The sequence below is a fragment of the Zalophus californianus genome, chromosome X, assembly GCF_009762305.2.
Source record: "Zalophus californianus isolate mZalCal1 chromosome X, mZalCal1.pri.v2, whole genome shotgun sequence".
NCBI classification, from domain to species: Eukaryota; Metazoa; Chordata; class Mammalia; order Carnivora; family Otariidae; genus Zalophus; species Zalophus californianus.
This window is the reverse complement of record NC_045612.1, coordinates 39,837,864-39,850,664: the sequence shown is the minus strand read 5'-3', so window position 1 is coordinate 39,850,664 and position 12,801 is coordinate 39,837,864. Positions and strand designations below refer to the sequence as shown.

Below are 12,801 nucleotides of genomic sequence, written 5' to 3'. Positions count from 1 at the left end.
TGACATCAGAAACCAGACCAGACTTTTGTGTCAATATCGTAACTGGGAAGTCTAAGAACCAAAAATCAAATAAAACTATAACTATGACCAATAACAGGCCATAAAAAAACCAGAACAACCACTCCTGTAAGCATTACAGATAGTTGAATGAGCCCCCCACACCCCTTTGAATGGACACACAGTCTATACAAAGAGCCCCAGTGTACTACAGAGCATGTACTGAGTTTCTGGACTGCACGAGAAAATAAATATGGCTCTTCTTGGGACGAATTTCACCTAAAACTGATAGACGTGTTGGAAAAACTTGAAATCCTTACTTTGCCATAATTTTGTTTTCCTTCTTTGAATTTAGAAGGCAACTTGTGTATGATTTGATGGCCCAGGGCTCTTAAGAAAGCCTTCTAGTAAACTTGGATTGACGTTGTCATTGCTTCTCAGAAAAACCTCCTGTTTAAAGCAGAATCTTGAGGTTTAGGTTCTATTCCCCGTTCTCACTTTCTAGCTGGATGATCTTGAGAAAGCCAATTGATCTCTAGGCCTTAGTTTTATCATCAGCAAAATAGAGCTATTATATGCCCCACCTATTTCCTGGGTTGCTTTGAGCATCAGTTAAGACAGTGTATGTGAGAGGGGCTGAGGGTTCATTCTATCGACAAAGCTTTGCTTTTGGGGAAAAATAAAACTCTAATAACCAAACTCCCAATTTTTAAAAACGTCCATTTGCTAGGTTTATAAGGCATGAAGCCCTGAAATCAATAAAGGGCTCACGAGGAGGAGGTTTCAGTAGGAAAAAAAAAAAAAAATTGAATGAAATGAAGAGCAGAATTTAAAGCTGAGAAAGGTGGGGACAAATTGACTGTCTAGCACAGGATTCTAATTATAGTTTAAAAATGATTGGACCTGCACTATCATCTTATTATTGTAGTTTTTTAAAATGTGGTTTAAAATACATGGTTTAATTACAACCCGAAGCCGATCTTTTTCTTTTAGCATTTCTAGCAAAAACATAGCCATGGTTTTATTCTAAAAATCAAAGTGAAACAGGACTTGCCAGGAACTCACTTGACAGCAATTTTTGCTGCAGTGTATCTATTCCAATAGACAAGGAATGCTTGTGGCCTTTTTCTCTGACACAATAAATTACCCACCATTGATATACTGCACAACCTTTGGTCCAATACTGAGTTGATGTGAGCTGGATTGCTTCTGGATCAATGCTGGCTTCCCCAAGTCTCTGATGAGAAGCCATCAAGGTTTGGGAGTTGGAGGGAACATGGAGTAACCAACTACTGCTCTTTAAACAGAAGAATAAAAGGAAGGTAGGATCAAAGAAATTCCCTGTTGGGACCCTTGCCAAAGAGCTCAGGGAGCTCTGAAAGGGGAGGGATGAGCATGGAAGGGAGAACAACTTACTCACATAGTCTCAGTGGTTCTCTGGCAGAGCCACACCCCTGTATTCATTTAGAACCAGAGGAGGATCCAGATCCACACCCATGCAGATAAAGAGATACACATTCTAACCCAAATATACAGGACCGTAGGCACAGGAGGCTGCTAAAATGGCAGGGCTTGCTAGTATTCTGGCATAGTCCACCATATACCTCTCAGCCAGCCATGGAGAAGCTAGGATGATTTACTTCTCCCCCACCTATGCAGTAGTCCCTAAGGACAAGTAAAGTCATCCACACAGACACGTACAAGCCAAAAAGGATATGGGAAGGGGGTCTGGAGAGCGAGGGTTCCACAATCCTGGTATCTTTTCCTTTTATGTGATGGTTAATTAGAAGCTGAGGTGAAATCTAGCGCTGTGTGCAACAGGAAAGACGGGCCATAGTGGCGATGAACATAGTGGTGATGGGGTACAGATTTGAAAAGTAGAAGCTCCAGAAGCATAGTGGCATCAAGAATAAGAGCTACAAGGGGCGCCTGGGTGGCTAAGTCAGTTGGGCATCTGCCTTCAGCTCAGGTCATGATCCCAGGGTCCTGCGTTGGTCTCCCTGCTCAGCTCGGAGCCTGCTTCTCTCTCTCTCTCCTTCTGCCCCTCCCCGCTGCTCGTTTTTTCTCTCTCTTTCTCTCAAATAAATAAAATCTTAAAAATAAAAGAATAAGAGCTGCAAGCTTGCATTGGAGAGGTGATTCAGATTTCAAAGTGTTTGCCCATCCACAACTCCATTTAATGTTCATAATAACCTTGTCCTCGAACTAGAGAAAGTAATTGAGGCCCAGAGGTTAATGAACTTGTCCATGGCCACACAGATTATGAGCAGCACAGCCAGACCTTCTTACTCCCAGTCTAGTGCTCTTTCCTCTACTCCCTTCATAAAGTGACGGGTCAATTCTAGGTTAAAAAAAAATTCCCACTACCATGTCATGTAACTCCACCAAAAACCCTCGTTCTGGACCTCATCAAATCCTCCTGATTCTTCCCTTCATCTTTCCTGGTGCCCAGTGGCACCCTTAGTAACCCATTAAGTAGATGCACCAAGGACAAAGAACCCAAGTAAATCTACGTGGTCCCCTCATAACTTATCAATTTAGTAAACATTTGTTGAGTGCTTACTATGTGTCAGCCACGGAATTACATGTTGGGAATGCAGAGAGAAACACACCATGGACCTTGCCCTGGAGATGTCAGTCTGAGTCAGAAAGATGAGTTATGTACACACATGAGTATATCATAAGGCAGAGGAAGACAGGGGGGATATGATTCTGAACCCAACCAAAGGACGTTGATAAGTTTGTCTTAGAAATAGAGGAGGGCCCTTTATTCCTCCAAAGGACAGAGTGGAGGAGGATGAATTAAAAAAAAAAAAAAGGCCCAGGCCAAGTTTTGGTAAGTGAGAGGTAAGTGGAGAAAGTCCATTTCAAATGGACCTCCATTTTCACAATCGATGTCGGAAGCGAGGTTACATTAAGAGTGAGCGTAGCTGAGGCTCAGCTGGAGAGGGCCGGGAGGAGATGCTATGGGGGACATGGCAGGAAGTCAATTGTTAGAAAAGTGTGAAGGGCTGCCAAGCAGCCCTGGGAGCTCTGCTGACTTTAGAGAACATGCTTTTGTCGAGGAAGCTTTCCTCAAACAATACTTTGGCAGCCCAGGAGCTGGAGCAGGCAAAGCAGGTGGTGGGGGTTTTCCAGGGTTGGGCTCTGGCACAGACATCAGAAGTACTGGGGGTGAAGATGGGGGTGAGGGAGAGGGATAGGTCCAATAGGAGAACATGAGAGTCTTGTTGGCATCGCTGATCTTGGGGCCCAGGCTGGAGAATGATCTGGAAGCGAGCTAGCAATTCCTGATAAACAAATTACTGACTAGAAAAGCTGGCTTTGCTCAAAGCGAGAAGTCTGAACTAGCTGTAGCTATGAATTAGGGAGAGCATTGAGGACTTGAGTCAGTGCCGTCAGGACAAATCGGGAGCCAGAGAGCGCAACCTGGAGATTCACGCGTGGAGAAAAATCCACTGTTAGCCATGCCAGGCCACATGTACCGAAGACTGAAGACCTTGTAGTTGGGTCTAGCGCCCAACTCGAAGGGCGATGGCTTTAGCCAATGCAGAGTCCACGCTATGCGTAAGGGGGGAAGCAGGCAGCTCACATGCTCACAGCTCACTATACCTTCCCTACCTCTAGAGTGTCATTTACATTTTTGTCACATCATGCTCTGCCCAACTATTCCCTTAGTGACAGTAGCGATGTCTTGCAGCAATGATCTGCTTCCCAGAGAAAGCAGAGCTAGGGATGAATCAGGAAACTCTTCTGAGAGGAATCCAGGTGGGACACTGGGGAGGGAAGCAAAACTAGCCAAACCTTAGGACCTGAGGTAGAAAAAGAGATTAAAAAGCTGCCGGCCAGTCCAGGGGCCTGGTCTGGGGAGGTTAATGGGGCAACAGGCCCTATGGCCCCTTACCTCTCCATCCATCACCACTTTTCTTTTTTTTTTTTTTTCATTCTCTGGTTTCATGAGGTTTTTCAAAGCTTCTAGGTCTGGTGCTGGCAACGTCACAGAAAAAGTTAACAGAGAATTCCGCAGAGATAAAGTCCCCAGTGAAGCCTGTCCTAGCCAAGAATAGTGACTGTTGTCCCCTCAAGCTGAGTGGTAAACAAACCTTCAAGTGCTTTCTTTCCCCTTCAAGGCTTTGAGAGCTTCAGGTCCTTTGGCCTGAGAACCCAGCAGCTAAATGCTTCTCTTGACTTGCTGACTGACAAAGAGAGGTGCGTTTAGTCCAGTTTTAACCATTCCCTGGAACTCAGAAGAAGAAAAGAAAGTAAGAGGGGGGCAAAATGCAGGGAAGCTCTAGTAAGGCCGTATGGGAGAAGGAAGATCTCCCAAGGGTGAAGTGAAGGGCCATGACTAGGAGAACGTTTGAATCAAAGTGTAGAGCAAAGCTTGCTTTCAGTGAGCAATTGCCAGGTAGATGGCACCGGGGCTCGGGGAGCCCTCCTATCCTACCCTACTCTAGTAACTACCCTTCCTCCCCCTTATATCTTCTGGACTGGTTGCTTTCCTTCAGTCTTCAAAACATGCTCTGGTCTGCCTGATGCCAAAAAGTAAAACAAAAATCTTTCCTCCCACCCCCTGACCAACGCCATCTCTCCACCACTGTGTCTTTTTTTTTTTTGGAACAAGAACCAAGTTTATTTGTTCATTTCTTGCATTTGAAGTATTCCTCGATGACATCCTTCACCTGAGACTCTTTACTGTAGTCCTTAACCACCACACAACTGCAACCAACCACTTTACAGGGCTTTCCCTGTCTGTCTGTTTTACAGAAGCCTACCCATTCCCCTAGTTTTTTGTTGTCATCAACCTTGATTAGGTTTATTTGGTGTTCAGCACAAAGGGCCTCCACCAACTTGACATACATAGGCTCATCACAGTTGGATGCAAGCACACAAAGATGGGCTTGGTGCTTGTCTAAGGCTTTGGCAGCTTCACGAATTCCACGTGCTAGGCCATCGTGGATGAGGGCGGTCTTCAGCACCTCTTGTAAACAGTATTAACGTCCATTACACCTCCAGCAGCAATGCCTTCCTCAACCATGGATAAGACTCCACCACTGTGTCTTTCCAGAACACACTTCTTGATAGACTAGACAACACTCACTGCCTCCACTTCCTCTCTTACCAATCTTCCCAATTCCTGGCAGTCTGAGCCTACCAGTGCCTCCTTCTTGAAAGCATCCTCTGGAAAGTCACCAGGAAACTGGAAAGTAAATTCGAATCCCATAGACCTTCTTTGTGGCTCTTGTCCTTGCTGAACACTCTTTTCCCTTCTGCAACCATCTCCTTGGCTTTCCCTGCATGACACTATGGGTCCTCCGGTCTTTTATCATCTCAGTCCTCTTCACGGGCCCCTTCTCTTTGGCCCCAAGGCTCTTGCTCCTTTCTCAGTGATTCTATCCACCTCCTGAAACTTCTACTATCTCCTCTATAAAGATGAGACACCACTCTAATTTATTTCTCAGGCCCTGTCAATTTCTCAAGTCCATGTCTACACTCCCCTTACTGGTCCCCTTAGGGATCAATAACAAAAGCCTAGCTCAGTCCCTCATTAGCTCTCACCTGGATAATAACAGCCTCTGGAGTTCTGCCTGCATCCGAACATTGCTGCCAATCTAACACACTGGACCGTAATCTTCCTAGATCTGATCGTATTGCTCTTCTGCTCAAAAACTGTAAATCCCCCCCTGTTATTTTCAAAATAAAACCCATACTCCTTAACCAGGCATTGAAAGCCTTTCACCATTCAGCTCCCACCTGTCTTTGCAGGCTTATTTTCCACTAAACACCCCTGGCTGCCCTAGACTCCAGGCGTGAGTCTCCTTGATGATACTGAAAATCTATCCTGTACTCGCTCACCACCTGGCTTCACCCAAGTGATTCCCTTGTCAAACATACCCCTCTTTTCCACAACTCTCTCTCAAGGCTCTATCTTTCATTCAAAGCTCAGCTCAAATCTGATCTCTTTGCAAAAGACTTCTCAGATTTCCCTGGTTGGGGTTATCATCTCCCTTCTCGTAGCACGTAAAAATTTTTTGTGTGTGTTGTTTGGAACTCAGCTATAGAGAGCTGAGTTAATCACACCCCTCAGTTCATGGCAAAATACTATCATTAGTCCATATAAGGTTCCTCCTTTTATTGTATTACTTTCCTTCACCCAAACCTCCATTTTCATTCTTGTCCCCTCGCATGGACCTTCTATAATGCATCAGATGTAAGTCCAGGATATAGATAGATAGATAGATAGATAGATAGATAGATAGATAGATAGATACTTGTCGTTGTTTTTGGTGGTGATGGGGTGTGTGTGTGTGTTTAAGTTGATGTAACTATAAAAGAATTTCTTATCTTTTCACAAGAATGTTTTCAAGATCTCTTTGATATTTGCGCAACTACTTTCTGGCTTCTAATCAAATGATTCTGTGATAAACATCCTTGTAAGCATCCCATTTTAGAACCCCGGAGAGGTTCCCCAGGACACATACTCAGGAGTGAGGTTGCTGGGTTGTAGGAACACATCCATTGTTACTAGCAATACATGCCATCCCATTGCTCTTCAAAAAGCTAGACCAGCTTACACTCCCATGAGCAATGCTGAGGATTCCTTTTTCCCCACATGCTCATAAACACTTGGTGTTATCTTTTTAATTTTTGTCAGTTGGATGAGTATAACTTGATATCTCACTGCTATTTTGATTTGTATTTCTCTGAATACAAGCTAAATCTATCATCTTTTCGTATGCTTGTTAGCCAATCCAGTATCCCCTTCTGTGAACTGTCCATTCTGTGGATATGCTTTGCCTTTTTTTTTCCTGTTGTGTTTTCTGCCTTTTTCTTGTTCCTTGGACATTCTAGATATCAATGCCTTGCCAGGTTTAGACATTATAAATATCTTCTCCTAGTCTAGCACTTGTCTGTCAACTTTGTCTAAGATGTCATTGATTGAATTGAAAGCCTTAAGTTTGATGTAGTAAAATTCATGACTTCTTTACCTTCTGTGCTGTACTTCAGGGTCTTATTTATGAAGTCCTATACCATCTCAAACTATAAAGAAAGTCTCCTTCATTTATAGTTTTACTTTTCACTCTTAGGCTTTTAATCCACCCGGAAGTCACCTTCGTATGTTATATGGGGGTAATAACCCAACGTTACTTTTCTTCACATAGCAGTGCTTCTCAAACCTTTTCACGTCATAGCACAGAGAGAATATGATAGTATTTTCTTGGCATAATGTGGGAAACTGAAGGGGCTGCTCATGGCCAGAAGTGGAGGTTTCCAGCTTGGGAACTCTGGCCATGTTAGAGGTCCTGCCTGGTCATCCGAAGGGTCAAAGGGATCAATAATAGCTCTACATTCCTGTTATCCATGTGTGGCTTTCGGTGTGGCACACTGATTGAGAAGCTCTGTCACACGGTGATCCACTCTTTCTAATACCAAACAATCCATCCTTCCCTTGCTGTGAAATTGCATTGATATTATCGTATTTCTGAGCTCTATATTCTATTCCTTTGTTTTATTTGCCTTTTACGGTGCCAGTCCTACAGTAATTTATTATTATTATTATTATTTTATCTTTGCAGCATGTCTCAAACTGTAGAAAGGCAAGTCTCTATTCTTTTTCAAAATAGACTTGGATATTCACAGACGTTTATTCTTCTATATGCATTCTAGAATCAGTTTTTTCAGGTTCATTAAAACATCCTGCTGGAATTTTTTTTTAAAGATTTTATTTATTTATTTGAGAGAGAGAGAGAATGAGAGAGACAGAAAGCACATGAGAGGGGGGAGGGTCAGAGGGAGAAGCAGACTGCCTGCCAAGCAGGGAGCCCGATGCGGGACTCGATCCCGGGACTCCAGGATCATGACCTGAGCCGAAGGCAGTCGCTTAACCAACTGAGCCACCCAGGCGCCCAATCCTGCTGGAATTTTTGTTGGAAGGGCACTGAAGTGGTAGGTTTGGGAGAAACTGACATCTGTACAATGATAAGTCATCCCATTCGTCCGTATGGTGTCTACCACCCTTTAGTCAGAGATTTTTATATCTACTAGTAGAATTTAAAAACTTTATCTATAAAAAGTCTAATATCCTTTTTGTTAGATGAATTACTAACAACAAAAGATATGTTACAGGTTTTCTTTTTTGTTGTTATTGTGAATGGTGATTTTATATACAGAATTTCGTATGTCTGTCATTTTATTCAGAGTGTGCGCTGAACCAGAAGTCCATGTCCAAAGGCCTTCCCTAACTGGGCTTAGGGCATCTGAAGACAGGCCTTTGATTCACCTTTCACCCCAGTAGGTGCTCACTTAAATGTTGTTAGTTAAACTGAATAGAGGGGACTGCAAAGTACTTCAGAATGCTCTGGAAATTACCATCCATGTAATTTTTCTGACAAAAATGCCATGTGACTCTCACTTAAAACTAAACGCCATGTTACTTCAAATCAGATGCTGAAGGAAGGAGAGGGAAAGAGGAAAAACAGATTACTGCAAATGTATAGTTTTGACTTTTGAACCATGTTAATGTTTTGTATATCCCACCCAAATTAAACTATGAAAGAGGGAGGGGGAAGGATCTTTGAAACTGAATAGAAACCCCAACAAATGGAAGTTAATTGTGGTGGGTAATAACTGAGAGGGGACATATACATGGGAGACTTCTGGGTGGGGACAACGTTCTGTATTTTGATCTGCTTGTTGCCTACATGGGGGTGTTCACGTTGTAAAAATTCCTTGTGCTGTACACTTATGATTTGGGCACATCTTATTATAATGTGTAATTTAAAAGTACAAAAAATTTAAAAAACGACATTTACAGGACTATCATGAGTAATATAAATGTATATAAAACACTTAATATAGTGCCTGCACATAATAATAACACTGAGTATTTACAGTATGTCACCTTTGTGCTAAACACCTCCTAAGGATGGTCTCATTTAATGCTTGGGGAAGTCTTATGAAGGAGATATTGTTATCATCTACACTTGATATGTAAGGGAAATGAGGCAAAGAGAGGTTAAACTACTACTCACAGTCATATAGTTGGAAAGTGGGAGAAGCCCTATTCAAAGCCAGGTTTCTGCTCTCTTAACCCCTATGCTGAAGTGACATTCAGTAAATAGTGCTATTGTGATGTTTTATATATTTAAAAAATATAAACCAAATAAAAGACAATCAAATATGTATTATATAAAATACATAAAAAGTATATAATAAACATATTATTATATATATACATATATACACATATATACACATATATATACATATATACACATATATATGTATATATATAAATAATATATATATATACGCACGTGTGTGTGTGTGTATTACCATTTAGAAGCCTGAAAGAAAAGCACCCTCTGGAGAAAAAAAGGGTTCCAGATCGTGCTGCTTTCTGTCAGATTGTTTCTACTGCTCATTCCTACCTCCTTTTCAAAATGATGGGTCATAATAGAATCAATTTTTTTTCTTTTTAAAGATTATTTATTTATTTATTTATTTATTTATTTATTTATCGGAGAGAGAGAGAGCACAGGCAGGGGGAGCGGCAGGCAGAAGGAGAAGCAGGCTCCCCGCTGAGCAGGGAGCCCGATGTGGGGCTCGATCCCAGGACCTTGGGATCACGACCTGAGCTGAAGGCAGACGCTTAACCGACCGAGCCACCCAGGCACCCCATCAGTTTTTTTTAAGTAAGCTTTACACCCAATGTGGGGCCTGAATTCACAACCCTGAGATCAAGTGTCACATGCTCTACCAACTGAGCCAACCAGGTACCCCCCCAGTTTTTCTTTTTTAATAAACTTTTTTACTTTGGAACAATCTTAGATTTATATAAAACTTGCAAAGAGAGCAGAGTTCCCATATACTCCACATGCCCATTACCTGGTTTCCCCTGATGTTAACATCTAACATAATTATTGTACATTTATCAAAACTGAAACATTAACATTGGTATGATACTATCAACAAAACTCCATACTTTATTCAGAGTTCATCAGTTTTTACACGAATTCCCTTCCTCTGTTCCAAGAGCCAAACCAGGATACATCATCACATTTAGTGAAATGTATTACATTTTAAAAATTGTGGTAAAAATGCACACCTTACATTTACCATTTTAACCGATTTCAAGTGTATAATTCTGTGGCATTAAGTACATTTACATTATTGTGCAACCATCACGACCACCCATCCCTAGAACTTTTTCATCTTTCCCAACTGAAACTTGTAAAATGCATTTTTACAACCAAGAAAACCTATAGTCCAGAGTAGCTGGAGCCAGAGAGAAACACATACAACCATGCAATTAGCAACTACCTTGTACCAGACCAGACGGAGAGGTTGATTTACATGGAAACCATGGAAATAGCTAAGTATAAGCAGTACGTATAGGAAACATCTAGATGGGGTTAGGGGTAAACCTTCTTTTTTAAAAAAAAATTTATTTTATTATGTTATGTTACTCACCATACAATACACTATTAATACACAAAACTTTGGCAATAAAAAGGTAAGCAACCCGAACGAGGTGGTCGAGTGGTTTGGTGGCGGCGGCCTTGCGGATTCGCGCCAGACGCAGAGATGCAGATCTTTGTGAAGACCCTGACGGGCAAGACCATCACCCTCGAGGTCGAGCCCAGTGACACTATTGAGAATGTCAAAGCCAAAATCCAAGACAAGGAGGGCATCCCGCCTGACCAGCAGCGTCTGATTTTTGCGGGCAAACAGCTGGAAGATGGCCGTACTCTGTCAGACTATAATATCCAGAAAGAGTCCACCCTGCACTTGGTGCTTCGCCTCCGGGGTGGCATCATTGAGCCTTCCCTCCGCCAGCTGGCCCAGAAATACAACTGTGACAAGATGATCTGCCGCAAGTGTTACGCTCGCCTGCACCCCCGTGCTGTCAACTGCTGCAAGAAGAAGTGCGGCCACACCAACAACCTGCGCCCCAAAAAGAAGGTCAAATAAGGCCCCTCCACCGGCTCTTCCTTTGTCCACAGGGCAGCTTCCTGCCCAAGCCCCAAGGGCCTGGGGCCTCAATAAAGTTTCCCTTTCATTGAAAAAAAAAAAAAAAGGTAAGCAACCCATTGGAGTGAAACTCATAACCTGAACAAGCAGCTGCAGATGGTTTTGAGAGGAGGTAACTCTGTGCAACCAATCCCAAAGCAAATCAGTCACCAGGAAGAAAAAGGAGACTGTACCCCGGTTCTCAGAAAAGAACCTAAAACCAGTCACTTCACTCATTGCCTAGCAGTTACCCAAAAATGGGTGTGACCCCTGAGTAACTCAAGTGATCGAGCCCCAGCACACACCTCATGGACGCTGTACCATTAAGCAATGGTCAGAAGGCTACACAGTCAAGCAGCTGGAATTGGAGATAATCTTATAGTATGTCAAGAGCTCCCATGGTTATTGTTGCAAGTGTTTGACCATAGGAGGAAGATTCCCTAGAGTAGAAACTTGAGAGATGCTCTCAATCACCTGGGGATCTTACTAGAATGCAGGTTCTGATTCAGTAGGTCAGGAGCGAGGCCTGAGGTTCTGCAGGTGCAGAACCATGGGCTCCCAGGTGATGCTGCTAATCGGTGGGCTGCACTTTGAGTAGCGAGGCTCTGAATTAGTTCTCAAGTTGGCCGCGTGTTGGAACCACCTGAGGAGCTCCAAAACCTACTGATGTCTGTCTGGGTCATGTTCCCTGAGAGTCTGATTTAATGAATTAGATTAGGGTATCCAATGGACTGGATTAGGTTCTCCTAAAGTTCATATGTTGAAGCCCTCACCCCTTCCATGTAATTGTATTGGAGAAAGGGTCTTTAAGGAGGTGATTTAGGTTAAAGATCATTAGAAGGGTGGAGTTCTGAATGGAGACAATTGGTGCCCTTGTAAGAAGAGGACTAGACACCAGAGTTCTCTCCACCAGGTGGGGACACAGCAAGAAAGTGGCCTTCCACAAGCCAGGAAGAGAGCTCTCCCCAGAACCCAACCATGCTGACACCCGATCTTAGACTTCTGGCCTCCAGAACTGTAAGAAGATAAATGTCTGCTGTCTTCAAGCCACTCGGTCTACGATATTTTGTTCCAATTGCCCAAGCTGAGATAGTGTGTGGGCCGGGCTTTGGGAGGTTTAAGAAGCTCCCCAGGTGATACTAATGCGCAGCCAAGGCTGAGAACCTCTGCTCTAAATAGCAGTTGAAGTGAATGCATGTCAAATTTGCATCTTCCTTGCACCCATCTGAATACAAAGCCCGCCCTGCCCCCGCCCCCCCAGCACATATGCTTGGAGAACTACCAGCCCACGTCACTGATTCATTACAGGACAGACAGGAGTCCCTCTCCTGCTCAAACAGCTTAGTCATACCCATCAAACACATGAGTGCCCTGCTTAACAGTTGTGACAGCTTATGTGACATTTAATAAAATGGTAACTGTCGTATTTTCTCTTAGTTCTGTTTAGGAGAAAGGCTGGAGACAACGTTAAATGATTTGTATTTTCCGTTCCTGGCCTTAACCAAGACTTATGATCTTCTAACCTGAGTGGGCATCTGGAAAGTCCTGTGAAGAATGAGCTCTTCAGCTATGTTCATCAACTTTTTTTTTTTTTTTTTTTTGCTTCTTTCACAGGAGAATGAAAGGAGAGTTTTAAACACTCTTTTCTGATTATACCAAGCAAGGCTGCACTGGCGTAATGTGGTATTTAGTGCTCACCTTTAAGCAACATTTTCTGAGTTAGAATGCTCAGAATCAACATCAAGCTTGGTCAGAAAAGAATAGATTTAATTTGAAAGACCTTCCTGGCAA

The 12,801-nt window shown here is 42.9% G+C and overlaps 2 protein-coding genes and 1 pseudogene across 5 annotated transcripts in view; 1 reads left to right on the top strand and 2 right to left on the bottom strand.

The window, feature by feature from the left end:
• COL4A6 (collagen type IV alpha 6 chain) overlaps positions 1-12,801 on the bottom strand; it is a 268,983-nt gene that overhangs the window by 70,473 nt on the left and 185,709 nt on the right. The window lies entirely within an intron of this gene.
• On the bottom strand, positions 4,638-5,035 carry LOC113931434 (annotated as a pseudogene).
• On the top strand, positions 10,529-11,075 carry LOC113931435 (ubiquitin-60S ribosomal protein L40). The gene has a single exon (XM_035725359.1). The coding sequence runs from the start codon at positions 10,585-10,587 to the stop codon at positions 10,969-10,971; it is 387 nt and encodes a 128-aa protein (XP_035581252.1). The 5' UTR covers positions 10,529-10,584; the 3' UTR covers positions 10,972-11,075.